This window comes from Manihot esculenta, chromosome 17 (genome assembly GCF_001659605.2).
Source record: "Manihot esculenta cultivar AM560-2 chromosome 17, M.esculenta_v8, whole genome shotgun sequence".
NCBI lineage: Eukaryota > Viridiplantae > Streptophyta > Magnoliopsida > Malpighiales > Euphorbiaceae > Manihot > Manihot esculenta.
Window position 1 is genome coordinate 3617553 of NC_035177.2, and position 26751 is coordinate 3644303.

General features: G+C 30.1%; 2 protein-coding genes across 9 annotated transcripts; one reads left to right on the forward strand and one right to left on the reverse strand.

The window, feature by feature from the left end:
• The first annotated feature begins 595 nt into the window (after nucleotides 1–595).
• On the forward strand, nucleotides 596–19370 carry LOC110605274 (nicotinate-nucleotide pyrophosphorylase [carboxylating], chloroplastic). 8 transcript variants are annotated; one of them, XR_002486368.2, is made up of 13 exons: nucleotides 597–897; nucleotides 1974–2142; nucleotides 2229–2386; nucleotides 2660–2793; nucleotides 2878–2941; nucleotides 3035–3117; nucleotides 3651–3734; nucleotides 3816–3968; nucleotides 4544–4720; nucleotides 9904–9971; nucleotides 10224–10322; nucleotides 16277–16382; nucleotides 19173–19370. XR_002486368.2 is itself a non-coding variant. In XM_021743714.2 (12 exons), exons 2-11 carry the CDS (start codon nucleotides 2087–2089, stop codon nucleotides 10318–10320), a joined length of 1074 nt encoding a protein of 357 aa, XP_021599406.1. In that variant the 5' UTR covers nucleotides 597–897; nucleotides 1974–2086; the 3' UTR covers nucleotides 10321–10322; nucleotides 19173–19370. The 8 variants fall into 8 exon arrangements, 7 of the variants coding, with proteins under 7 accessions (XP_043808285.1, XP_021599406.1, XP_021599405.1 ...); XM_021743714.2 differs by lacking the exon at nucleotides 16277–16382; XM_021743713.2 differs by lacking the exon at nucleotides 19173–19370 and having other exon boundaries at nucleotides 16277–16608.
• A 410-nt stretch (nucleotides 19371–19780) lies between these two features.
• LOC110604493 (plastidal glycolate/glycerate translocator 1, chloroplastic) lies at nucleotides 19781–26600 on the reverse strand. The gene is made up of 8 exons (XM_021742673.2): nucleotides 26207–26600; nucleotides 23984–24299; nucleotides 23542–23803; nucleotides 23173–23288; nucleotides 22470–22579; nucleotides 21656–21833; nucleotides 20923–21052; nucleotides 19781–20118 (listed from the first exon to the last, which is right to left on the reverse strand). Exons 1-8 carry the CDS (start codon nucleotides 26489–26491, stop codon nucleotides 19968–19970), a joined length of 1548 nt encoding a protein of 515 aa, XP_021598365.1. The 5' UTR covers nucleotides 26492–26600; the 3' UTR covers nucleotides 19781–19967.
• Nucleotides 26601–26751: the final 151 nt, after the last annotated feature.

The following is a 26751-nucleotide window of genomic DNA, read 5'->3' on the forward strand; positions in this document are numbered from 1 at the left end:
CATAAGGCAGAGCCAAGTGGCAAGAGTTTGATAAGCCGATACACAGTCTCACTCTTGAAAAGGAAGAACCGAACACCGTAGCAATCGGTTCTTTATCGAGACTCGCCCTCCCCTAAAAAGTTCGAGTTTTCACATGAAATTACGTTCGCCCTTTTTTTCGATTTACTAACTTAAGCGTCGGAGAGACTATCGTAGGTGCCAACCACCTCACTTTCTTTTTTTTAGTTCGAGTTTTCACATGAAATTACGTTCGCCCTTTTTTTCGATTTACTAACTTAAGCGTCGGAGAGACTATCGTAGGTGCCAACCACCTCACTTTCTTTTTTTAGAGATTAGCCCATCATAGCACAATTTCGTTTCAACCACATCAAAATAAATAAATATTCTCTACTTAATTAATATTATTAATGTATTTTTATAATTATTGTCAAAAAGTCTATTGACGAAATTATGAAATTTAATTTAAAAAAATATAGTTTTAAATAAAATCCTTTAATTATATAAAAAAATTATTTTTATAACCCATTAATTAAATTATTTAATCATAAAAAATATATCTTTCAAACTACGTAGTTTTTCTACAACTACGTAGTTTTGGTGTGGCTAATAATAACCCAGCATCTGTTTTGGCTAATTCACATTTCTCCCAAGCAAATCACGCAGCAGCACTGCAGCAGCCATCATCGCATTTCAGCCAGAGGACCCGTCGACCGCCTGAGCAGCAGCTGCATCTCGTGCTCGTGAGCCGCCGCACACTGCACCTCTGCATCGACCGCTCGTTTGCCGCCCACCTCTCCATCGCGTGACTGTGAGCCGCCGCACGCCCGCAACTCTGCATCGACCGCTCGTTTGCCGCCACCTCTTCATCGCGCTCCTCAGCGGATCTCCAGTTCAACGGTAAGCTTTTTTTCTTTTTCTTTTCTTTTTAATAAATCTGAAGGGAATAGTTTGCTTGTGTTGAAATTTGAAATTTATAGCTTGTGTTGAAATTTGTTTGAGCACAATCTTCAGCTGAATTCAATTTGCTTTAGGGGTTACAACTAAAGATGAAAATTCAGTTTGTTAGTAGAGCTTTTTAATTTGGAGGTTCAGGTCGAGCTTGTTAACAAGCTTCCTAATCGAGCTTATCAGGCTCCTTATTACAAGGCTCGTTGTTACAGTAAACGAGCTTTTCACGGGAGCTCGATTTTAATGTGTAACTCAGCTCGAGCTCGGGCCATATACTGCTTGAGTCAATCTCGAGCTTCCAAAATTTTTTAATAAAGGAGCTTGAGCTTTATAAAGCTCGGATTACACCCCTAATTTGTTAGTGAGACATTAACGTGCTCCTATAAACATTTTAATTTATTTTTAGTCAAATACAAGGAACCAATATCATAGTTTGAACTCCATTCAAAAGTTTTAGTAATTAATTTATTATGTGCACAACTTTAAATCCACCTTCTCTATTTAGGAACAATCTAGGAAGCATAACACCTTTTCTACACGTACACAGATCCTCAATCCTCAATCTCTTTTTTTGTTTTGAAAAGAAAATTAAAATTAAATGGTTTTCTCTATTTTCTCTCAAAATTAGAGTGTTGAATCCTCACTTTCCACTTCGCTGTGAATTCTGCCTCACGATTGCAACACTTAACTTTTCCTTAGATCTTCTGCTCTTAATTTTGATGTCTTGGTTCTCGGCTGCTTACTGCAATGTGAGTTTCAGGGTAGCTCATAAGATGATGATTTTGCCTTTTGAGTACTGAGATGCTATTTCAATTTCCTAGAATTTTTTCTTCCTTTATTTTTAAATGTATGAAACAAATTCCTGTTTCTGATCAGATGAATTTTTCTAGTTTTGTTGATAAGATCTGTCTTTCTGATTCTGAACTTGATGCCATTTGAGATGTAAACTGTGAAAACCTAGCTCCACTGTCCTTTTGGTGTTGGAAATATTTTAATTTTGATTTGTTTATGTTGCTTATGGACAGTCCTTTTGGGTTGAGGGTTCCAGTTGCAGGTCTTTTGAGGTTTCCGTTTGCTGGTCATATAAAGGATTAGCTGACCTTGAAAGTGACATTGATTCAGCAGCCCCATACGATTAATGTCTTCTGTCATTTTTAATTCTTCATTAACTTTGCAACATTTATATTCTCCAAGGTACGTTCTTATTTGAAAGAAAAATTTCTTTACACTTTTTTTTTTGTTTTTTCAATTAGTCCACTAGTTGACCATTATGTTACTAGATTGGTTTGTCACAGGCAAATCATTAGAATGTCTGCTGTTGAAACCAAAAATCCCAATGTGGTGTTCCAATCTATGACAATAAAGCCTCCATCACATCCTACCTATGATTTGAATGGCGTCATTAAGCTTGCTCTTGCTGAAGATGCTGGGGATCAAGGTTTTTTCATCTCTTTTTTAATATGTATTTTTTCCTTACCAACAAAATATATATTTTATTATATCTTTGTTGCTGAGTTGAATACTTGAATCTTGATTTGCATAACATGACCTTTATGGTTTTAACATGTATGAAACCCCAATCTTTTGAATATGGAGATTGATATTTACTGGTCATTCTAAGTTCTTTTTCCTCTTTTCATCTGGATGGATATATAATTTTTGCTTCCTCATATAATGACATCGGCAACCAACATCTGTAGTTTAATTACAGGAGATGTCACTTGTATGGCAACCGTTCCTGCTGATATGGAAGTGGAGGCCCATTTTTTGGCAAAAGAGGATGGAATCATAGCAGGAATTGCTTTAGCAGAGATGACATTTCATGAGGTTGATCCCTCTCTGAAGGTATCAGCACATTGAACTTTTTTGCTTTTGTATTATGCCTGTGGTTTGCGTGCTTTGGCATTCTTCAGATACAATGTGCATTAGGTGGAATGGTCACGGCAAGATGGTGATTGTGTTCATAAAGGACTGCAATTTGGAAAAGTCTCTGGTAAACCAATGGGGAAACAAGGCATTGAAATTCTCTTTGATCGTATTTGATGAGGATGTATTGTTGTTATGATGCTTCTTTCTTTATTTGCAGGACGTGCACACAATATTGTTGTAGCAGAAAGGGTGGTGTTAAATTTTATGCAAAGGATGAGTGGAATAGCAACATTAACTAAGGTTTTCCTCTTCTATTTCCTTGAAATTTTATATAATTTCAGGTGCATCTGCATTGTTAATTTTGAAAAACACAATACCATATCAAAGCACATGATAAAGGATGCACGATTCAAAATTTCATTTGCCATTTCTTTCTGTCTATAACTGTGCTTATAAATGTTTGATAACTATAACTTTTTGAAGAATACTGCTGCATCCAGGAAGAGCTGAACAAGTCATGTTATAGTAGGATTTTATCAACTCTCCTTGTCATGGCTGCATACTCAAATTTTATACTGCAATTTCTAAATAAGGAAATATCAGTCTGTTTCCCTTGCATTCAGGTTTAGAATGTGGTTGATGCATAATATTTGTGTGGGAATAACATTGCAAAATATGAAGTTGAAACTCTTTTTACTCATGATAATCATCCAGTTTAATGAGGTTCCAGATCAATTTAACTGAATGAAGTCATGGCAGAACTAGCGAAAATTATTTCAATAGCTATGTTTGATGTGAAAAACGGATCTGTAGATTGTTCATGCTTTCTGCAGGCAATGGCAAATGCTGCAAGCCCTGCATGTATTTTAGAGACTCGGAAAACAGCTCCAGGTTTACGTTTGATTGATAAGTGGGCGGTGTGCATCTTTCGTTTTCTTATGCTCCTTTGCTACAAATTCTCCTGTTAGTTATGTTTGACATGCAGCCTTCGGATGCAGGTGGTAATTGGTGGAGGTAGAAATCATAGAATGGGTTTATTCGATATGGTCATGATAAAAGATAATCATATATCAATAGCAGGGGGTATCATAAACGCCATTAAATCTGTTGATGAGTATTTAGAGCAAAGGAACCTTCAAATGGATGTTGAGGTAGTTTTTCAAAATTTCAAGGTCTTTTTATAATTTAGAAAAATTATTATTTAGTCACTATGGTATGGGGAAATTAATTAGTTGGTCATTCGGTTTACAAAAAGACTACTAGTCTCTACCGTTATATTTTTCAGCTAATGCTACGAATTTTAACACTAAAAGGGGAGAAAATTTCCCTCCCAAAAGTAGCCTTCTCTTTATTAAGTGAATAACTAAAATAACTAAGGGTATGGTAGACTTTTCTTGGATCGCATTGTAGACTTTTTTGCAATCCTTAACAGCTAAAATTAACAATGGGACTAACTAGTAACTTTTTAAAACTTTTTAAAACCTTAGTGGCGTTTGAATGTATTTTTCAAAATTGAGGGACCAATGAATGAGTTTTGCATATCACAGGGATTAAATAGTAATTTTTCCTTTAATTTATGTGTACTAAGCAGGTTGAGTAGCCAGGTGAAAGTTTATCTGTTGTCTTTTACATCTCTCCTTCCCATGCATGCTAGTGTTTTTGTGTTTTCTCTGCTTTGAACATGTGACAGAATCTATGCTTGTTATGCACTGTTTTTGCTTCCAAGGTTGAGACCAGAACATTGGAGGAAGTAAAGGAGGTGTTACATTATACGTCACATGCGAAGACTTGCTTGACTCGGATAATGTTGGATAATATGGTTATACCACTGCCAAATGGAGATGTTGATGTATCTATGCTTAAAAATGCTGTGGATTTGATCAATGGAAGATTTGAGACCGAGGTAGCTCTTATTATCAGTTGTATTTTGTTTTCTTCTTTATTCTTATGGTTTGTTAATTTTTTAGTGATCTAATACTAAACGTTTTTTGGTGGGGTATTTAGAATTCATGCATTGATAATGTTATTTAAGGGACATTAAGAATTTAATGCGTTTGACATAGACACTGCATCCTTTATGTCCAACATTTTTTTATGGGAAATTATAAAAGAATATATATATATATATATATCATCACTTTTACAAGTTGGCAGCACAATTGGACCCAAATTGCCTCAAACCGTGCATCACTTCAACTTATTGAGACCAAGTTAAGTCAGCTTATCGAGACTAAGGTAGTCCAACAATTACTGAGACCAAGTCAAGTTAGGCTATCGAGACTAAGGTAGTCTAACAATTTGGACTGTAGCATTTAAGTTGAGCACAAGTGGAAGCAAAATGAAGTAAGGAGGATAGTCAGTACAAAGGGTTTAAAATGGGAAGCTTTTATTAAAGGAAGAGCAATGTACAATTGGGAGTACAATGAATGAGAGTTTTGGCCTGTACAAGTATTCTATAGGACTTACAAATGAGGGGGCGAGACCTATTTATTGCTTTTGGCTCCTCCTCAAGTTGTGAGAAAATTCTAAGATTTCGGAAAATATAAAAATATCGAGAAATCATAAATTTGATGTCCAAGTGTCCATCGTGGGTCTCACAAAAGCTTCTAAATCCTCTGGAACATGAAGTTCATTGGAATATTTCTGCCAAAGCTATCGCCTCGCTCTCAGTAGGTCGGTGCACAAGTCTGCCTGAGAGCACTGCCTCTAATGGTCACACGGGTTGGGCCCTTTTGCCCGCTTAACTCCCAACTTGGCCCAATTGTACAGTGCTGGCCTAAGTCCATGCGAGCCACATGCTCGATGAAAACTCACTTCGCATTCAGCCTTGTGAAGGATGCTATTGTTGGAACTTCAATTGGCAACTCTTCTTGGCCAGTTTTGTTTGGCGCCTCGTCAATGCTTTACAATATCTGGCCATTGTTGTGCCAAGCCCTTGCACCTTCCTGTTTGCTCCGCAGCACTTGTTTCATACCTACACCAATTGATCCTCATGTCGACAATAATCGGCTTGGCCTTCCTGCATGAATTTTTTGGATTTGCATGAGCTAGTTTATAAGAGTGTTACATTCTCCTCTAGCTATTTCGGCGATGCCCTTGTCGCCCCTTACCAATAAACGAGTAGCTCATCCTTATTTTACCTCAAATTCATCTCGTGCTCTTAAGTACCTTGAATATTGAGCAATCCTCATCAACAAACCAAGTACTCCTTAAAACTTGGGTGGTTGCCTCTCCTTAATATTACTCAATGTGCTAATATCTCGTGCATTTGGTTGGCATGAGTAGTACTAATGACTGTAGGTGCCTGATTAGACTCAACTTGGCTTGGTTTTTCCTCATTCTTATGATAGGTTTCAGCATACTAACGTGGAATATTAGATGAGCCTCACTAGGAGTCGGCAATTTCATTTTATAAGCCAACTTGCCACCTTGCTTTTAAATAGGAAAGGGTCCCTCATAACACTTTAACCCTTTATGGACCTTACCATAGTTTCTCATGGTATAGGGAAGTAGTTTTACTATTACTAACTCCCCTTATTGATATTCCTCATGTCTTCGAGCAGTGTTGGCTCACTTTTTTATCTTCTTTTGTGCTTTCCCAATGAATCTCTTAGCTACTTCAGCCTTTTCTTGCTAACATTTGGCAAACTTGCAGGCACTAGGTCTCCTTCCCTTATAGCTAATGGCCACGGTGTGTGGAGTTTGAGGTTGTTGCCCCATAGCTATCTCGAATGGACTTGCACCAGTGGACTCACTCTTTTACAAATTGTATGAGAATTGGACAATATCAAATAATTGCATTCAATCACGTTGGTTGGCACTCTTAAAGTGCCTCGAATACATTTCCAATAATCCATTGACCGGCTCCATTTGTCCATCGGTTTGCAAATGGAAGCCGGTGGAGAAATTCTAATCAATACCCATGATCTTGAACAATTCGATTCAAAACCTCTGCATAATCTAGCATCTTGGTCACTTATAATTGATTTTGAGATACTCCAGTACATCACAATGTGCTTGAAAATCAATTTAGCCACATATTCAAAGTTAAACGAAGAAGATACAGGGATAAAGATAACATACTCACTGAATAGATCAACTACCATTATGATATTTGTATATCCATCCACTTTTAGATGTTTAATGATGAAGTCTATTGAAAGAAACTCCCACGGTCTCTCGGGTATGGGCAAAGGCTCTAATAACCCAATTGGTAGTTGCTGTTTTCCTTTGTCTTGTTGGCAAATTAAGCAAGTTTTGACAAATAACTCCACATTGTTCTTTATTTAGTAGCAGTAATAAGCATACTTCACAAGTGCTTGTGTGCATTTCGCACTTGGATGGCCAGCCCGCAACGAGTCATGACACTTGGATAACGATCCTATGCAAGTTGCCTATTGCGGCACAAATAAGCAACCAACACTAGTCCGCAAGAACTCCATATCAACCACAAATCTCTGCAATCTACCAGCCCATGCAAGTGTCAATAGCTCTTTACTTACCTAATCCACTTGGTTGGCTTGCGGCTGTGAATTCTGCTTTGTGACTCAAGGCATCTGCAGCGAGGTTCACTTTGCCTGCCTTATACTCCATAAAGAAATCAAATCCTCACCTCGCTGGATTTGGGATAATAAGAAATAGTTTGTTGCAGCATTATCCATTTGACAATGAACTTTGATCCCAAGAGATTATGGCGCAACGTTCATAAGCAATAGACTATCACAATCATCTCTTTTTGTTGGACCATATAGTGCCTCTTGGTATCATTAAGCTTTGGCTCTTAAATGCCACGAGGTGACCTTCTTGCATCAGCATCCCGCCTATAGCATAATCAAAGGCATTTGTGTGGACTTCAAAGGGCTTGGAAAAGTTGCACAACACTAGCACTGGTTGGTTCCTCCACAATAGTCTACTTTAGAGCTTCAAAGGCTTATTGGCACTTGTTACTCCAATCACATGACTTGTATTTCTTTAATGAATTTGTCAAAGGGGCTATGATGGATTAATATCCTCGTATAAACCTCCAGTAGTAGCTTGCTAAGCTGATGAAAGATCTCAACTCTGAAACCTTCCTCCTTCCTCTGAGGCTCTCATTATTGAATGGCTTTCAATTTGGCACCATCTATCTAGATTTTTCCATCACCAACATTGTGGCCAAGGAACGACACCTTCTTTTGAGCAAATGAACATTTTTCCCTTTTAACATAAAGCTCATTCTCTTTAAGCGCTTTAAAGACCTGTCGTAAATGCTCAAAATGCTCTTCTAAAGTCTTATTATAAACAACAATTTTATCTAAATACACCACCACAAGTCTTATTAAGGAATGGGTGAAACACCCTATTCATTTAAGTGCAAAAAGTGGTTGGCGCATTAATAAACCGAAGGACAAGAATTTCAAAGGAATCTTACCTTGTCACACATGTTATCGTTAGCTCATCCCCTTTGACGATCCTCATTGGCAATAGCTCGATCTCAAGTCAAGTTTTAAAAACCATCTAGCTTTTGCCAATTTGTGAAAGAGATCAGCCACCAAAGGAATTTGATATTTATTCTTCACTGTGATTTTGTAAAGGGCCTGGAAATCTATACACATGCAGATTGAACCATCCTTCTTTGGAAAAAGCACGGTGCTCCATGTGGTGCTTTCGATGGTTGTTTAAACCTCTTGCTTCGAAAAGCTCTTTGAGTTGCCTCCTTAGCTCCTTTTGTGGAACCAATCTATAAGGAACACTTGAGAGTGGTTTTGGAACTGGGCTCTAGTTCAATCACATGATCTGCCTCCATCCTTAGCTGTAGCTTCTTAGGGAGCTTGGCGGGCATGACCTCTTTGAACTTGTCAAGCACCTTGAGCACTTCCTTGGGTATGGCCTCACATTAGAGCTCTTCTTGCTATTTCAAGGTAACAAGATAAGTAGGTTCATGCTTGTTATGGTCTCGAGTCATGTAATGCATCATGTGATAATGGATAGGAAATGAGCTCGTCAGAGGGAGCTTGTCAGAGGGAGCTCTTAACACCTTATACTCGTTAACGAGAGAATCTTAGATTTCAAATATCTTTATAATTTTTTTGCTTGTTTTATTGAATAAAAATAAATTCCTTATATAGTGACGGTTTATAAAATCATAGGATTTCTAATTAAGTAGAAGTGAAATGCAAGTAATTATTAGATAATAAATTATGAACATAAAATAATAAAAATCTAATAACGAACAAATAAGATAAGATAAAATAATAGAAATAAAAAATTAATAGATAAACATAATCTATTTGTTATGGATATAGTCTATCCTTATCCATAACATTACTCCCCTCTTAGAAAAAGAGTTTATATTCAAGCTCAAAGCTAATCAAAGATAAGGTATGCAGCCTGAAACCCCTATGTACCTTTAGATTCAGGCATTCTTGCCAACTAACTAATACTTTTCAAACTCAGATGTCTGGACTAAAAGTAACAACTCTATGCCCCTTTTCATCACATGAGGAAAAGTCAACTTTGGCATTTTGGGGCACCATAGATACCTTTGTCATTTCATTTGCTTGTTGATCAAAATTTTGTTAACTGCTACTCAATCTATCTTGATTTTGGTTCGTCGTTATAAAAGTTCGAACTAGATTAGAAATTTGCTGAGTTAAGTCGTTCAAATGTGCATCAAATCGTTGTGGCATACTCATGGATAAGATGAGATTAGATAATCAAATCGTTGCATGAAAGAATTCAAAAATTTTTCTAAGTGTCGTATGGTTCAAGGCAATTTAGGTCTAATTGTGCGGCCAACTTATAAGTGCCGTGACAGTTAGGTACATATATTTATATATATCACTTAATTAATAAATTTTAACTTACAGCAGAACATAGAAGAATCACTTTGTTCATTCAAAATGTAGCATATGAAAGAGGTTTTTTCTGAAAGTAAAGGAAAAAGAAACTTGCTTGTACTTTTCTTTTTCCTTCATAATTATTCTATTATATAAGCATATTTTGAACAATCACTTGCTAATTCTTGAGGTATCATATCTTGCATTGAACTAATTTTGATCTCATTTCCAAGGTTAACTATTGGTCTTATTTGTTTCCTATTGACAGGCATCAGGCAATGTAACTCTTGAAACAGTGAGGAAAATTGGCCAGACGGGTGTAACCTTCATTTCTAGGTAATTTTGCAGTCTTTTAATGGTTCTCTCTTTTCCCTGCATCTGGGGTCTTGTTAGAAGTTGACCGTTTTATAGAACTTCAAATTGGGATTCTATTAAGATGCTACACATTTTGTCAGCAATAGCAGCAGCTGCAAATTGCAAACATGCTCTTCTATTGTTATTGAGAATATAGACTACTGTTGTCCATATGAAGGTGGAAGCTATTGAGCTACTTAGTAGTGAAAAAAAACTGTTTAATTTGTTATGCAGTGGAGCACTGACACATTCTGTAAAAGCACTTGACATCTCTCTCAAAATCGACACAGAGTTAGCGCTACAGGTTGGAAGGCGTACAAAACGGGCATAATGGTAATTTTCTTCTCATTTTCCTTCGTTTATGCAGCAAGTCAACTCTGATGAACTCTTAGCTTGATTAGAATAAGAAGAGAGGAAAGAGAGAGAACAATCTTTCCACTGGTTGCTTTTTTAACCAAAAGCTTTGCTTTTATGGTTGTTTAAGGAAAAATCATCGTTAGATGATATAGAAAGCGTCTTTGTTACAAATGAGAATGGCAAGTTTCTTTCAATTTCTTCTCATTAGTCTTAATTCCAGTGTAGTTGTGAATTCTGGAGTCATAGGGCCAACCATAGCTATGGCCGGATGGCAATGAGTAGCTAGTGCCTGTACTTGTGTTAATAGTATTTTTATTTATTATTATTATTATTATTTAGGAGGTGGTGGTGTTGTAATATTCATATTAGGTTCGATTTGATTCATTATGCGAAGGATAACCGACAAAATCATCTTATCCGGATCCATTTTCATAATTTAAATATCTGAACTTGTTTCTGGTTTGATTAAAATTTATTTTTAAATTATTTTTATTCATCCCTAATCTGATTACCCAATTTGAATATATTTAAATTTGGTTAAAGTGTTATACTTTTTAAAATTTTTTTAATTGATGTAAATAAGTTTAAATAACGTATATCCTATGATTCCATGAGTCTTAATTATTAAATTTACATATGTATTTTTTTATGATTATGTACTATGCAAGTCTATCTATTAGACATTAAATCTGAAAAATATTCAACTTATTTTCATCCTATTTTGCTTAATATTATCTTTTTTCCCCTCGAAAATTTAAGTATATAGTTATTATACAGTGTTGGATTTTTTTTTTCTCAGAAACTTTTAAAAAATAGAGAAATATGGAAATTTGAAAACTTTTGTTTGGAGTTGATTTAAGCCAAGGGAGTAATATTTTGGGATATAATTAGTCTGTTTTGGCATTCACAGATTTATCCTAGCGATAAGTGTATCTGAATAAATTTGAAAGATTTTATATTTTATTTGTCTAATTCTCAATTTTTATTTCAAAAAAAAAATTTATATTTTGATTACATGCAAAAATTTGCATCAATGGAAGAATGAGTCACACTGCCAAACTCTGCTAATTGAAAACAATTATCATGCTTGTAGATATGAAGATTCTAGCAAAAAGAAATAAAAAATCAAATGCTTCAATTTTAATTATCAAAGAGTATCGATTAGACAAGTTGCGATAATATATAAGACCCTGAAACTCCATGAAAGGGATTGAAAGAACTATGAAAATATAGGAAGAAGAACCCTAATATTAGAGAGAAAAATTAGCAACGAATATTTATTGGAGGGAAACATGAAAATGTTGCCAAAAAAAAAATGAGGAGAGCCAATCAACGAGTTGGTGAATTTAAGATAGATGGGGAGAGCAAGAAAAAATTGATTATCTTGAAAAAATTGATCTCTTTTTTATTTATTTATTTATTATTAACGTTAGCTTCATCTTGAATTGATTTTTCATGGTTAATTTTAATATCTTCTCAATAACTTGATATTTTAAACGTCACTTTGAAGTTTAATGGCGTAATTGATTTTTATTATTTAGTTATGCGGTATAAAAAATTAGAATTTTTATTATTGAGTTCCTGTCCTATAGAAAAAAAAATGAATTAATACTTTAATTTTAAAATATATTACAATATTATTATAATTTTAAAATTTATTAATTATTATCCGATAATTTTAATCGATAAATATAATAAAATTTAAAAATATTTTTAATATAAAAAAATTAATTAATAAATTTTTTATAAATGTTTATTATATTTTTAAAATTAAAAAATAATTAATAATAAATTAAATTAAATAGTAAATATGTAATGATTAAAATTAATGAAAGAATTGATTAATAATTTTTTCTTTAAATTTTATTATTATTTTAATGTAAAATAGTAAATACATAATGATTACAATTGATGGTAGAATTAATTAGTAATTTTTAAAAAATTTTAATATCATTTTAATGTATTTTTCAACCTAATGAAACTAATTAATATGTTTTTAATAGTAATGTTTCCTTTCTGTTTAAATTTTTAACTTTATTTTTAGGATTTTATACACCCAATTTTCTGCATCTTAATAGCAGGAATCCCAAAACTCCTACAATTTTTTTTTTAAACTTTATTCTCTTTTGTAATATAATTTTATCAATTTTAGCAAAAAATTATTATAAATTTGTAACAATTTTAGCATATACTAAATGATAAAAAAAAAGTATATAAATTTCAATTTTTATTGTGGTGATACTTTTATGTTTGTAAATTAGTTCTTTGCAAAAAAAAAAAAACATATTAACTTATTAAATTTTTTTATTAATGAATATTGTTATACAAGATTTATCCGTGTAATTTTTAAAATTCCTTTATTTTGATTTATTTCTTATTCAGATTTTAATTTGTTTTACTTTAATTTTAATTACAATTTTTATTTTTATTTTTTAAATAAAATTATAATATTTTTACACTTTTTTAAAATATTAAATAACTGATATCGAAATAATAATAAAAATAATAATACTAATATTTAAACAACAATAATATTATAATTCTAAAAAGATTATAACAGTAGTTTATATGTTGTTATTAATTATATAATTTTAATTAAAATGTGTTTGTATAATTAATATATAATGATATATTATATTATTAATATATGATTTACTTATATAATTAAAAATTATAAAATAATTAATATGATGAAATAATAAATATATGTACACACAAATATATAAATATATACAATTTATTCACGTGGAATAAATTATACTTAACAAATTAAATTATTTAAATAATATTGTTAAAATTTTTTTAAAATTAATTAGAATATATAATTATTTTATAATATTATATTTAATAAGAGAAAATTATATTTAAATTATATGAATAATTTGATATATAAAAATAATTAAATAATATTAAATATAAAATAATAAAAAAGTATATATATATACTGAATTAAATTTTTATTAAGTTTCGAGTAACCAAAAGATAACTATTTTATTTATATTCTACCATATTTATAGTTTTCTATTATATGCTATTTAATAATTTCATAAAAAAATAAATTAAATTTTAATTTTTTAATTTTAACGTAATTAATAAATTATTTTTAAAATCAAATTTCAAATACCTAAAACACTCTCATAAACACTTAAATCCTTTTTAATATAGGTGAAAATTTTATATTATGTAAATTACACTTTGATCTTTAAGTTCTAACATAATTAACAGATCATCGGTTCTTATATTTTTAAAACTAAATCCTTAACTCATTTTATATTTAATTTATCTAAAACTATAATTTTTCTTTCCATAATAAATATTAATTCGAAATTAGTGGATAATCAAATTTCTTTTTTAAAAGTACAATTTCTTTCTAAAATATTTTTTATAAAAATTTATAATCTACTTAAATGTTACTTTGTATCATTTAAAATAGTTAAAATTGTAAGTATTTTTCTGAAAGTTTTAAAATTATAAGTATTAAACTATTTTAATGAATGAAAATTGAAAAATAAAAAGTGTTAAAAATTAGTGAAATGAGATATTATAGATAAAAGTTAATGGAGATTTAAAGGATCAAAATGTTTAAAGAGGATGGATTGATTATAAAAAAGATTAAGTATACGTTTTTTAAATATATAGGAACTAATTAATTAATTATGCTAAAATTTAAGTATACAAATGCAGTTTATTAATTTAAAAAAAGTAATCAAAACATTTTCATATTTTTAACGATAAAAATGGATGGAGAGATCTTTAATTTGGACAGAGAAGTATCTAATTTAGACGAACTAATTATAGAAAGATTTAAATGTTCGGTTTAAAAAATATAAGGATCGATCCGTTAATTATGCTAAAATTCAAAAACTAAAATGTAATTTAACCTTTATAAAATTAAAATATAAACCCTTTAAATATAATAATATATTTTTAGTAATATAGTTTATAAGATTATATTAGAATTATAATAAGATATATTATTGAAAATCATAATATCATTGGAATTATTAAAAAATATATATGTATATAAAATCAATTTTTTGATATGATTTTGATTCGGTATAATTTTAATTCAGTATCAATATGGTTCTTGATAAAAAATTAAAATCAAAATTAAATAGTTAAATGAATTCGATTCGATACAATTCAGTTCTTATAACATTGATTCATTTTCGATTCTAGTGCGATTTAGTACAGTTTTTCAATACTTAGTTAGCATGTATATATTGCCCACAAGAAATTTTATTTTCTTAAAGTTGTGCCTTTTAATTGAGTTTTTTTTCATTCTCCGATATATGATAAAAATTGATAATAAGTTCATATCCACCCTATATTTTTCACCATAAACTAAATAGGTTCATTTTAACTTTCTTAGCCAAGTGATTTCATAAATCTTCATTTTTTAAATATTATATTAATGAAAAATAATATTTAAACATATAAAAATTATATTTTATTATTAAAAATTAATATTTTTATATAATAAGACCTATTTAACCTTTAATATAAAGTTGTAAATTTACTTGACAAAAAATTAATTTAGGTTTATTTAACCCTTTATAAAAATATAGAGGTGAATTTGTTCATTTTAACTGGGTGATCATGCCCACATTTGAGTACTACAGCTTCCTTAGATTAATATTGACCGAATCATGAAATTAACAGTCGAGATAATAGACTAGTTAAAAGACATTCTTGAATATGCGAGCAGATAAATGTTATAGGGTAAACATTCGTCGGTTCAGTTTAAAAGTAAATCGAATTAAATAAATTAAAAATTAAAATTTTGATATTTATGAAAATTAAATCAAATCAATTTTGATCAAAAATCAAATCGAATCGAACCAGTCTAATTTAATTCGATTCAATTTGATTGATTTAAATTTTTAATAATTTTTTATTTTTTACACTTTATTTTTAGTATTTTAAAATTTAATTGAAATATTTTAACCTTAATATGAACTAACCTCTATATATTATTGAAAATAATATACTATTATCACTAATCAATTTGGTTCAATTTTTTTTATCAAAATCGAACCGAACCAAAATAACAAAAAGTTTTAAAATTAAAAATTGAACCGAACCGAAATAAATAAAAAATCAAGCTGAATTTTGAAATTAATTCAGTTCGATTAATTTTTTCAATTTAAACCGATTACCCCTAAAATGTTATACTCTTTCATGGAAAATACTTGAATTGTTTTATATTAATATATTGTATGAGTTGATTCTTGAGAAAATCCTATGTAATTTTTACTCGGAATATTACTCTCTTATAATTATTCTCCAAAACTCTATCGTTAACTCGATTTAGTATTCTAAAAATATTTGTTTATGTAATTTTTTATATATTTTTAATTGATTTTTGATAGAATTTAACTACTTTAATAACAACTATAATCCAATATAATTTTAATATTAGTATGTTATAATAAATTTAATTAATTTATGAAACTATTATGTTAATTATTGAAATTAATTAACTATATTTCATTTATTATATAAGTATTTGTGTGGGTAAATACTAATTTTTAAAAGTACTTTTTTAAAAAAAAAATCTATATGAGAAATTATTTTCAAGACCTTTTTCAAATTATTTTTTATATTATTTATATATAATTAAATTATAAATAAAATTTTGTATTTTTCTTAATACTAAATGTATGTAAATAATCTAGTTTCAATAAACATAGCATAATTGTAGGCATGATGTTGGGGATTTGATTATAGACTGATTTTAGGAGATTGATTTTATTTCTATATACGGGTTTTGTAACATGAATAAATATCCATTCACTCATAGTATAATAACACAATTTTCTTTCATTCTTAGTCTGATTTTACGTGGTATTATAGCTTTCAATTTTTTAAGATTTTTTAGTATTGTTCATTAGTGTTGTTCATAGATACTGTTTGTTGACGTGGTACAGATGCACCTGATTCTTCTATTGGAGGATTAATTGTTTAGATGATTGGGCTTTTGCTTCGCTGCTCCTTAATGTACCTAGAAGATCCTCTTTCACCAGGTGTGGGAAGGTGGGCTCTATGGTTACTCTTTTACTACTTCGTTAGCACTGGGACTTAGATTGTGGATTGTATCTTATTTAGGCTATTCAATGAGGTTCTTTTTATTGTAATCATTTAGGCTTAAATGTTAAATTTTAAGTCCTTATTGATATGACTTGGTGATCATACCCCACATTTGAGTACCACATCTTGCTAGGTTAATATTGTTGAATCGTGAAACTAACTATTGAGATAATGGATTAGTCAATATGAAGTTAAAAGACATCCTTGAAAACATGCGAGCGGATAGATATTATACTTACATTTTACGGAAAACAATTGACTTATGTTATATTATTATGCTATATAAGTTGATCCTTGAGAAATCTAATATCCTGAAAAAATAAGAAGCAAAATGTGGTATCTAGATCTAGTTTCGAGTTAGAATACAGGGTCATGACTCAATCTATTAGTGAGATTCTGTGGATAAATCAACTGCTGAAAGAAGTTGGTTTGAATGTTGTGTCACTAGCGAAACTTTGGTGTGATAATCAAAATGCTTTTCACATTGCTTCCAACTCAGTATACCACGAACGGACTAAATTTATTGAAGTTGATTGTCATTTCATCCGTGAAAAAATTTAAGAAAAGTTAATTTCTACCAGTTATGTGAAAACAAGAGAGCAATTGAGTGATCTACTCATCAAAGTTTTAAATGAACCTCGAATAAAAAATCTTTGTAACAAGTTGGGTATGATAAATATCTATACTCCAACTTGAAGAAGAGTATTAGAGTGTGAATATAATCTATATATAATTAAAGGAGATTACATAATCATAGGCTAATTGATACTATTGATTGATAGAGGATTTTTAGGAGTTGCCTTAACAAGATCTTGTAATCTGTATATAAACACAATTATTTCAATAGAGAAGACACATAGAAATTGTCAAATTGTTTTTGTCTTATTATATTGTGTATGAGGAGGAGCTGCTAGCCATTACTTTTGCTGTTCAGAAATGGAGGAATTACTTGGAGCATGCCTCTTTTACATCAAAATTGACCATTAAAGCATCAAACATCTCTTAGAGTAGAGGCTTCATACAAAAGACCTATGACTAAAGATTGCTTTTGCTATGCAAGCTACAGCAGTATTACAGCCTACATGGATGAATTCCTTAACTATTAACTATGAAGGGGATGTGTATGCCTCACATTTGCTATCTCAATTGGCTATAAATCCCTAAGCTCATGAGGGCTATGCTATAAAAAAGGGGCTTCTTTACTATAAGGATAAGTTGTTGGCAGCAGTGGGAACTTGAGATCAATTTTACTAGCCTTGTATCATGATTCTTATTTGGTAACTACTCTGGGATTCAAGCTACATATTTGAGGCTTAAAAGGTACTTCTACTGGCCTGGTATGTTTAAGGCAGTAGTTGAATGGATTAAGCATTGTGACATTTGTGCTAGGTGTAAATTTGAACATTATGGATTTCATTGAACAATTGCCTAGATCAGGGGGCAAGGATACTGTTCTGGTGGTGATTTGTAGATTTTCTAAATATGCCCACTTTATTCCATTAACTCATCCTTTTTCTACTAGAGATGTTGCTAAATTTTTCTTAGATTTTGTGGAGTTCCTCTCTCTATAGTCTCTGATAGAGATAAAATATTTACTAGTTTATTTTGGAAGGAGTTATTTAAATTACTAGGCACCACACTCTACTATAGTTCAGCTTACTTTCCCCAGAGTGATGGCCAATCTGAAAGACTCAATCAATGTTTAGAAGGGTATTTACACAGCATGACTTTTACTGCTCATTCTAAATGGATAAAATGTCTTTCTTTGGCTGAGTGGTGGAATAATACTTCCGACCATAGTGCAATTGACATGTCTCCTTTTGAAACTTTGTACGGTTATCCTCTAGGTCCTTTGCCCTTAATTTCTTCACTAGATACTCCAGTAGCCTCAGTCTTTTATATTTTTCAAAAGAGGCAAGCCGTGACTTAACTACTCAAGGGCAACATGCTGATTGCATAATTAAGGATGAAACAAGCCGACAAGAAAAAGATTAATTGAGTCTTTGAAGTTGGGGGTTGGGCGTTCTTGAAGGTTTAGCCCTACAGATAGACTTCTTTAGCTATCAGGAAGTCCCTTAAGCTTTCAACCAAGTATTATGGCCCTTTTGAAGTCATTGCTAAGATTGGGTCAGTGGCATACAAGCTACAACTTCCATATGATTCTACCATTCATCCTGTATTCCATGTATCCTTGTAAAAGAAGAAGCTTTGAGATCATATTACTCCTATGAAAGAGTTACCCGTGATGTTTAATGAAGAATTGGTAGTTGCTCCTGAGCAATTGTTGAAAGTAAGAACTATTTTGAGACAAGGGAAAAGGGTTCTTCAAGGCCTAGTCAAATGGGTCAATTTTCCTAGTGAATATGCTACTTAGGAAGATCAAACCTTCCTTGCAGTTCAATTTCCAGAATTTCAACCTTCTTGGGGATAAGAAGGCTTTCATGGGAGTGTATTGTTACGTATCACAGGAAAAGAAAGGGTACTTAGAATTGACGGGAAGAATAGCGGTAGTTTGGTTATATTTTCATAAAGCAATTAAAACAACTGGAAGTTGTTATCCAACTGTATTCTGTTATAGTAACTTGTATAGGAGAGCATACTTGTAGAGAGGTATCAAGAAAATTGCTATCACAATACTAATCTCAAATTCCTCTCTAATTTTGTTCTTCTCTTTATCTTCTCTTTCTGTTTTCTTCTTTATTTTTCTTCTTTTTTCTCTATTGTGCGGTTTGGCAGATTGCCTCGGTACGGCCTCCTACTTGTGGTCTAAGAAGAAGTGAAAGAATTCCAGTGAAGACTATTCTCATTAAGATGACTCTAGTTAGGTAATTTTTAGATTTTTTGCAAAAAGTAGTTTGAGATTGGAGTTGTCAAGATCTAAAATATTTTTCATGCATATTCATAATTTATAAAACCATCTTTATTTGGTTAGAAGTGATAGTGATTTACATAGTCAGTATGGTTTTATTCTAAAATTAAAACTTGCAGTCTCAGTTTTGACACTCGAATTATAATTTCACTACAGTTTAAAATAACGACTAACTTTTAATAAAATCGTTTTTTTACCTAGAAGATCAACTCCAAACAGCTCTTTCTCATTTTCAATCTATAAATACATTATTTTTCAATATTTTGCATTTAATGAAAGCCTACCAATTTTTGAATTTACAATCTTATTAACACAACTAATTTTTGTACAGATAATCCATTAATATCTTTTATTTTTTTAACATAGCAATCAAACAATGAAAATAAATGATTTTTTAAAATATATTTTTCTCATACAAATTATTTTTTATAAAACAAATATAAATTTAAATACAAAAAATAAAATTCATCATAAGTAATGGCCAAGAAGGAAATAAATAAATAAATGGATGCACCTAGCTTTTAAGTCAAGGCTAATATTAACAAATATAGATCATGCACCTAGCTACCAATAACAGGGATTGGCTAAGCTTTACAGAGCAAAAGAAGAAAGACTTGATGCAGAGAGAGGATGATGAGAAAAGCCAAAATAATGAATACATCTTACCCAACAATTGCAATTAAGCTTTGCCTAACTGCTGGAACTGAGCAAATTAATGAGCCAAATATACCAGTAAGAGCATAAGCTATGGCACAAAATGGTAGAGCCTCAGGTTCCTTAGCTGACAATGCTGCTGTTCCCAGTCCATGAGCACTGAAATTATTTTGCGCTTTTGTCAACTTCCATTTTCTTCTAATTTTCACTAATATAGTAAAAAATTTTAATTTATAGCACTTAATTAAGTTAATGATAGCACTTATGATGTGTTTGTATTTGAGTATGTGTTAAACTGAAATGTTAAGATGAATTAGTTAAATAAAGCAAAATATATATTTATACTACTAAATTATTTATTTGAAATTAACTTATTAATATTTAAATTAAAAATATAATCTATTAACACTTATAAAATTATAATAATTTTATTAAGGCACGGACGTTAATGCTATATTATGTACCGTAAACTATATTCTACTGTTGTTTTCTTGATAAATTTTTGAAAATTATTATGTATTTTTTATATTTTTTTTAAATATATAAATATGTAATATTTTTTTAGTATATCATGTTTAAAAATTCATAAAAAAAATAATAATAGCTATGAATATAATCAAATTGATAAATTCCGTTAAATCTATATACTATGTATTGTACAGTTATCATACGTATTTTTTAATTATGTAATTATCATACTTATTTTATAACCATGTGATTTTACAAATTTATCACAATATATTTAACATTGCGGTTTATTTAGCATTCTTGTTTTTATTGCTATTAAGAAAATTATTTTTTTTTAAATATATTAGTTAATATTATTAAAAATATTATAATAAATTTGAAATATTTTAATCATAAAAATTTCAAAACAACTCCATAATATTTTAAAACAACTTTTTTAACATCTAAAAGTAAGCTTCAACTTTAATGTTAAATAAGCTCTGACAAAGCACGCACCTGGAAGCGGTTGCTATTCCTCGAGCAATAGGATCCTGAAACTTAAGTTTATCAAGTGTCGTTTGCACAAAATTTGCTCCAATAAGACCAGTTACGACAACTACTGCTGCTGTGAGTGATGAGTTAGCACCTACAAAACGACATTTGAAATAATATTCTATTAAAGATGGCTCTATTTATAGAAATTTAAATGTTTAAATTAATAGAGTTCTGAAAATTTCACAATTTAAGTTCTAAAAGAAATTAAAATTGAATATTGAAAAATTAGGGAACTTATGCATTAGGGCTTTGACAATTAAGAGACAAATTTTTATGAAAATAATTCTTAATATAATGCTCATATTTCATTATATAGCAATAAAAAATCAACCAATTTAAATATAGATAAAATCAAACTGTTTCTTTTAAAATAAAAAATTCAAAAAATTACATAGTTAAATTAAACTGAAAATTGAAATAAAACTAAAATCAAAGCAATAATTTTGAATCCAGCTAAAATCGATCAAATTTTTTTAAAAAAAAGTTAAAAAATAAAAATATTTTAAAAAATTTCATCAGCTGGATTAGATCGAAACCGGATTAAACCAAAAACTGAAATCTATTCAGGAACAAAAGCTAGAATAAAAGGGGCTCTCTGGTTTGAACTCAGTTCCTCTAAACTTAGGACCGGAACTCGCCTGAATGGTTGGCCACCCCTACTTATATAGAATGCATGATAGTAGCATCACTGTACCTTCAAATAATGATACTATGCTAAGAGCCAATGCAACGGTGATACATCTGGGCAGAATGGATACAGTCAAAGTTGGTTCTAACCCAACAAGACGTCCAACGAGAGCTGTTGAATATAATGAGAAAATTGTCGAAACAATGACAGATGTGAAAATCTCAGCTGCATGTCTCTTGACTAGCTGCAAAAGCATACAACAGACTTTACTTTTCATGGCAATAATATTTCATAATTTAGGACATTATTTAAAAGGATAATTTATAATATAGTTTCTAAAATTTGATAAAACTCTACAATTTAATATTTTGGTCCCCGATTTTTTTTTATGAAAATAACATAGTCCATGAAATTTCTTCATGTTAACAAAATACCCCTACTGTTAAAATTTATATTAGACTATAATAATTTAATTATTTAAATTTTTAACAGTATATTTAATAGGACTATTTAGTCACCAAAATGAAAATTCAAGGGCTAAATTGTTTATTATTAAAATAGTAAGGATAAATTAAATTTTAGAAATTATATTATAATTTACAATATTTAAAATAATATTATATGAGAATTATATTGATATCAACATGCCATTGAATGACATGAACAATCTAGAGACAAATTAATCATTCAATTTCCCTTTGGATCATGCAACGCAATGTACAATGGTCAATAAGTCTCAGGATTTTTGTTCTTATTTTTACGGTTCATGTTGAATTCCTGATATATTTTCTTCCATTATTAAAAACCTAGAACATATAATTGAAATTATATATACAAAAAAAAAAAGCTTTAACATATCAACTGAAAACAAAATAATTACCCTTCTTTGCTTGAACATTGAGAAGGCAAAAGAAAGAATAACAGAACCCAAAAATCCCATCAGTACATCACCAGCTCCAGGATTGGAAGACGCTTTTGTAAGATAATATCCTATGCACATGGGAAGAAGGACAAACGAAAAATAAATGTGAATCAAGTGTTGTAGTAAAGCTTGAGGAGGTAAAATTGTCTAAAGAAATGGACATCTGAAGTCCTAGTTTTTCAGATGTTTCTTATCTAAATGCCGTTCAACATTAACTCAAAACACAAACATGTTAGACTCATATGCCAAGTGATTAGATTCCATTATATACCTCGTATCTTGGATTCATGATAGACTAGATCTTCAATACTCATTCAGAAAATAGTGTCATGACTTCGCCCAGAAGTCATTAGATATCGTAGTAACAATAAAACAGCCTTTTTACTCTGTCTCTCAATTTATGAAATCTTTACTCAGATACCTTCATTTGAATTCAGCGAATAAACTTTGTCTATATTCATTTCCAATTAGGAACATATCTCTCCTTAGACTTGCATGCAATTCACCTTCATCACCAGAGAATAATTACACTGATTTGAATATATGATAATAATCTAGCTTGTTCTTTGCATGGCTATGTTAGTATCTTATATTTATAAATTTTGATCCTCCTTGTTTTTGCAATCCATTGGATTGTTTGCTCAAGAAAAGTTAAAAGTACCTAGAACAGGATCAAGTCCAGATTTAGAAAGATATCCAAAAGCCAATGCTGCTAGTTCTGCAGAAAGTGTGCAACAAATAATAGGATGGAAAACGTTCTTCACACTAGAAGGTAGCCTGAAAACCAAAAGACAATTAAAGGATCACGGAAGTTCATTAGTTTCAAATGACAATTAAAGGATGACACATCTGTTTTTCTCTTTTCTAATCCTGTTAAATGTAAGCATATTTCTGCTAATTGCCACAAACCATTCTTCAATTTAGGAGAAAGAATGCAAGAACTTGAGATTAATCCTTTTTCCCACCTATTAGCTTATTTACTAAAGAAAAAAATTGCAGATATTCTAATATGAGAATAATGAAATTTTACCCAGAACCAACCATGTAGCCTAACACAGTGGACGATAGAAGAAAAGGAAGGCAAGTTCGAGCAGTTGTCCCCAGAGAAGTTGGATAAAATAGTGCAGCAATAAATGATAAAAGGAAGATCCCACTCCAGGACCATATTTCTATTGAAGAAAATGGAGAAGGTTTTTCCATTGGCTCGGCACCAGTCATTTCTGTCTTCACAATTTTCCTTACAGCAATAGCTGTGAATCCTGCAACACAAAGTGAAGCAAACCAACCCCCAGCTGCAAACAATTGAAAGATATAGAAATATTATTTCATTGAAAAATTCTTTTCCTCTTTCTGAGAATAGTAACTGAAAAAGTACTTAACAGCAACTTGTGTCTAATGGCCAATGGAAGGATGGAATTTCAAACCAAAAAGGTTGAAAGATACAAAAAGTAAATCAAGAAATTTTTGTTTACCAATGATGAAGCAAATCTTGGCTCCTGAAGCTGCAGGGATATCTTTTACAGAAAGTGGCAAAACAACTAGTGAAGGAACATAGAATAATGGAAGCCATCTCTGTATGAACAAAAGTGCTGGCTGGAAGAAGTTCATTAAGCTTGTTGCAGCAGCAGGAATGGTAGAATCAAGGATTATTAGAACTGAGAATATGCAAAACATGCCAAATAAAGCACTTGGGAACTTAATAGCAGCAGCAACAAACGCCTTTTTCAATAACTTATCCGTTGCAAGAATAATCCCAAGCGAAACAAGTAAATGCAAAATCCCAAACACCTAATACACCGAACAATAACCAATAAGAAACCAAAAAAAAACTTCAAAATATCAAATTAAACACTTGCTAGTTACAACTTTAAACAATTATGGCAATAATCGGATCTTTAGTACAACAAAATATTATATATTATTGAAAAATTTTAGCTAATAGTTTTGAATAATTATGTCAATAGTTGTTAGCCATAGTCATCATCCTTGACTTCCAACCATAATGATAATAATTTTCATAACACCATTAACAGGATTATAACAGTTTTAATATTAGCAATAGTCACTATTGGTCTCTTATAAGTTAGATCCCAACTGTATTATAAATATATAGCTAGAGATACTAATAAACTTTTAACTTAATGCTAGAGAAGAATGTATGTGTGCGTGGAGACGGAGAGAGAGAGCTAGAGCTGATACATGTTTCTACAACTTAAAAGTATTCTAAAATGGCTTATTGATATATGACACATAATATCAATAAGTTTTAACTTACTGAATTGCTGGTTTTATTAGTTTACTCATATCATAACTACAAAACTTTTTTATTATAATGAGCTTTGAGATTTATCACTTTTGGTTAAGGAGTTATTTTAGTAGGGAAAAATTATTATAATATTTTATATTATAAAAAAATTTATTAGTTAATCTCTTAGTTTTAAAAAATACATTAAAAAGTTTCCGAATTTTTAAAAAATTTATTAATTAGTCCCTCTATTAATTTCAATCAGTAAATATTACACAAAAATCTAAAATGGCTTCAATTTAGAGAGACTAAATAATAGTCATTTTTATAAAACTAATAGATCAACTAATGAAAAATACCTAATTGCTAAAACTAATGAAAAGACTAATTAATAGATTTTTAAAAATTCAAGGACGTTTTAATATATTTTCAGAATTAAAAGACCAACTAATAAGTTTTTTCATAATATAAAGATTAAATAATAAATTTCTCTTTTAATAATTATATATAAAATAAAAAGTTATCCAATTTAATTTTTTAAAATTACGTGGATATTTTTATTATTTACCTCGTCAAAAAAAAATATACATATAGTTTTTTTTCAAATGAATTAATAAATTTTAATTATTATAGTTAAAACAATAATTTTTACATTATTTTTGCTAATATACCCTCCAGTCCAATTGCTTCATTACCATATTATTATTGAAAATAATAAATTATACTTTTCAATATATATTAAATGAGAGTATATTAAAAAGTTAATAAATAAATTATTATCTTAAAAGGAAAGTGGTTTGTAATTTGAAATGAACAAAAAAACAATGTTTTTAAACATTCAATTCTTTATTTGTTTCAAGTGTGAATTTAATTGAATCCATTAATAATGTTATGTTTAGTTGATTTTTTTTTTCCATTTGGATCAAAATATTATTTAGAATGTTTAAAAAAATATGAATATATATTTTAAACAATATAAAGGCACAAGAAAATAAAATTTTCAAATTTTGAGTATGTCATTTAAAAATAAAATTCAACCTAATAAAAAAAATATTTTTAACTCATTTTCATTTCCAATTATAAATTCAAAATACCTTTTTACCAAACAATCAATTTTTCAAATTTATAAATTTCATATTTAACATTTAATATTTGAAAAATGAAACTCATTAATGCGGATGCAACCTAAAATAATTGCAACTTCTACTATTTCTATTTTCAGAAATAAATATTAATTTTTCCACTGTTATTATACTAATATTGATTAAAATCTTCTTAAAAAGTCAGTTATCCAGTTGCTAAATTCAAATATTCAATTATCCTGTTGAAGTAAAAATAAACAAATAATTGGTTATAACTTTTCCCTTCATTGTCACTACAGAAAAAATCCCTAAGGAATCCAGCAATATGACAGCCAAGTAAAAAGAAAAACGAAAGAAATGATACATACAGATTGAGAAGGAGTGGAAGATGAAGCAACAGGGCCATCTGAACCAATGGATTTGGCAGAAATAATTCGAGTAGTACAACTCTCTTGAGAATCCATCGGCAAGAACCTTGTATCGGGTTTAAAAACTCTAATGGGTGCGAAAGATTTCTGCAAATTGTGTCGATAATGATTCCGAATGTTTTGGACTCCATTGGGAAGTGAAGGAGGAAATGGTTGTTTTGAGCGATAGTGATTTGTGGTGAGAAAGAGAGATAAATATTGAGAGGAAGCTAAAGGAGTAGCCATGGAGAAACGAGTTATATGTCTGGTTGCAGTTTCTGCGTACAATTTGTTTGGCTTTGAAGCAACGGCAAGAGTCCAAGAAGATGAGTTTTTCTTTTTCTTTTAAAAAAAAAATGAAAAATGAAAAATGATAAATAGAATAAGGTAACGATATAGTACGGATTTTCTTTGGATAATTTTCAAAGGGTGATATTTTTGTTTTTGCAACTCTACTTATTTTTACCGTTTTAATTTTTTATTATTATTTCAAATGTTCTTGCTTA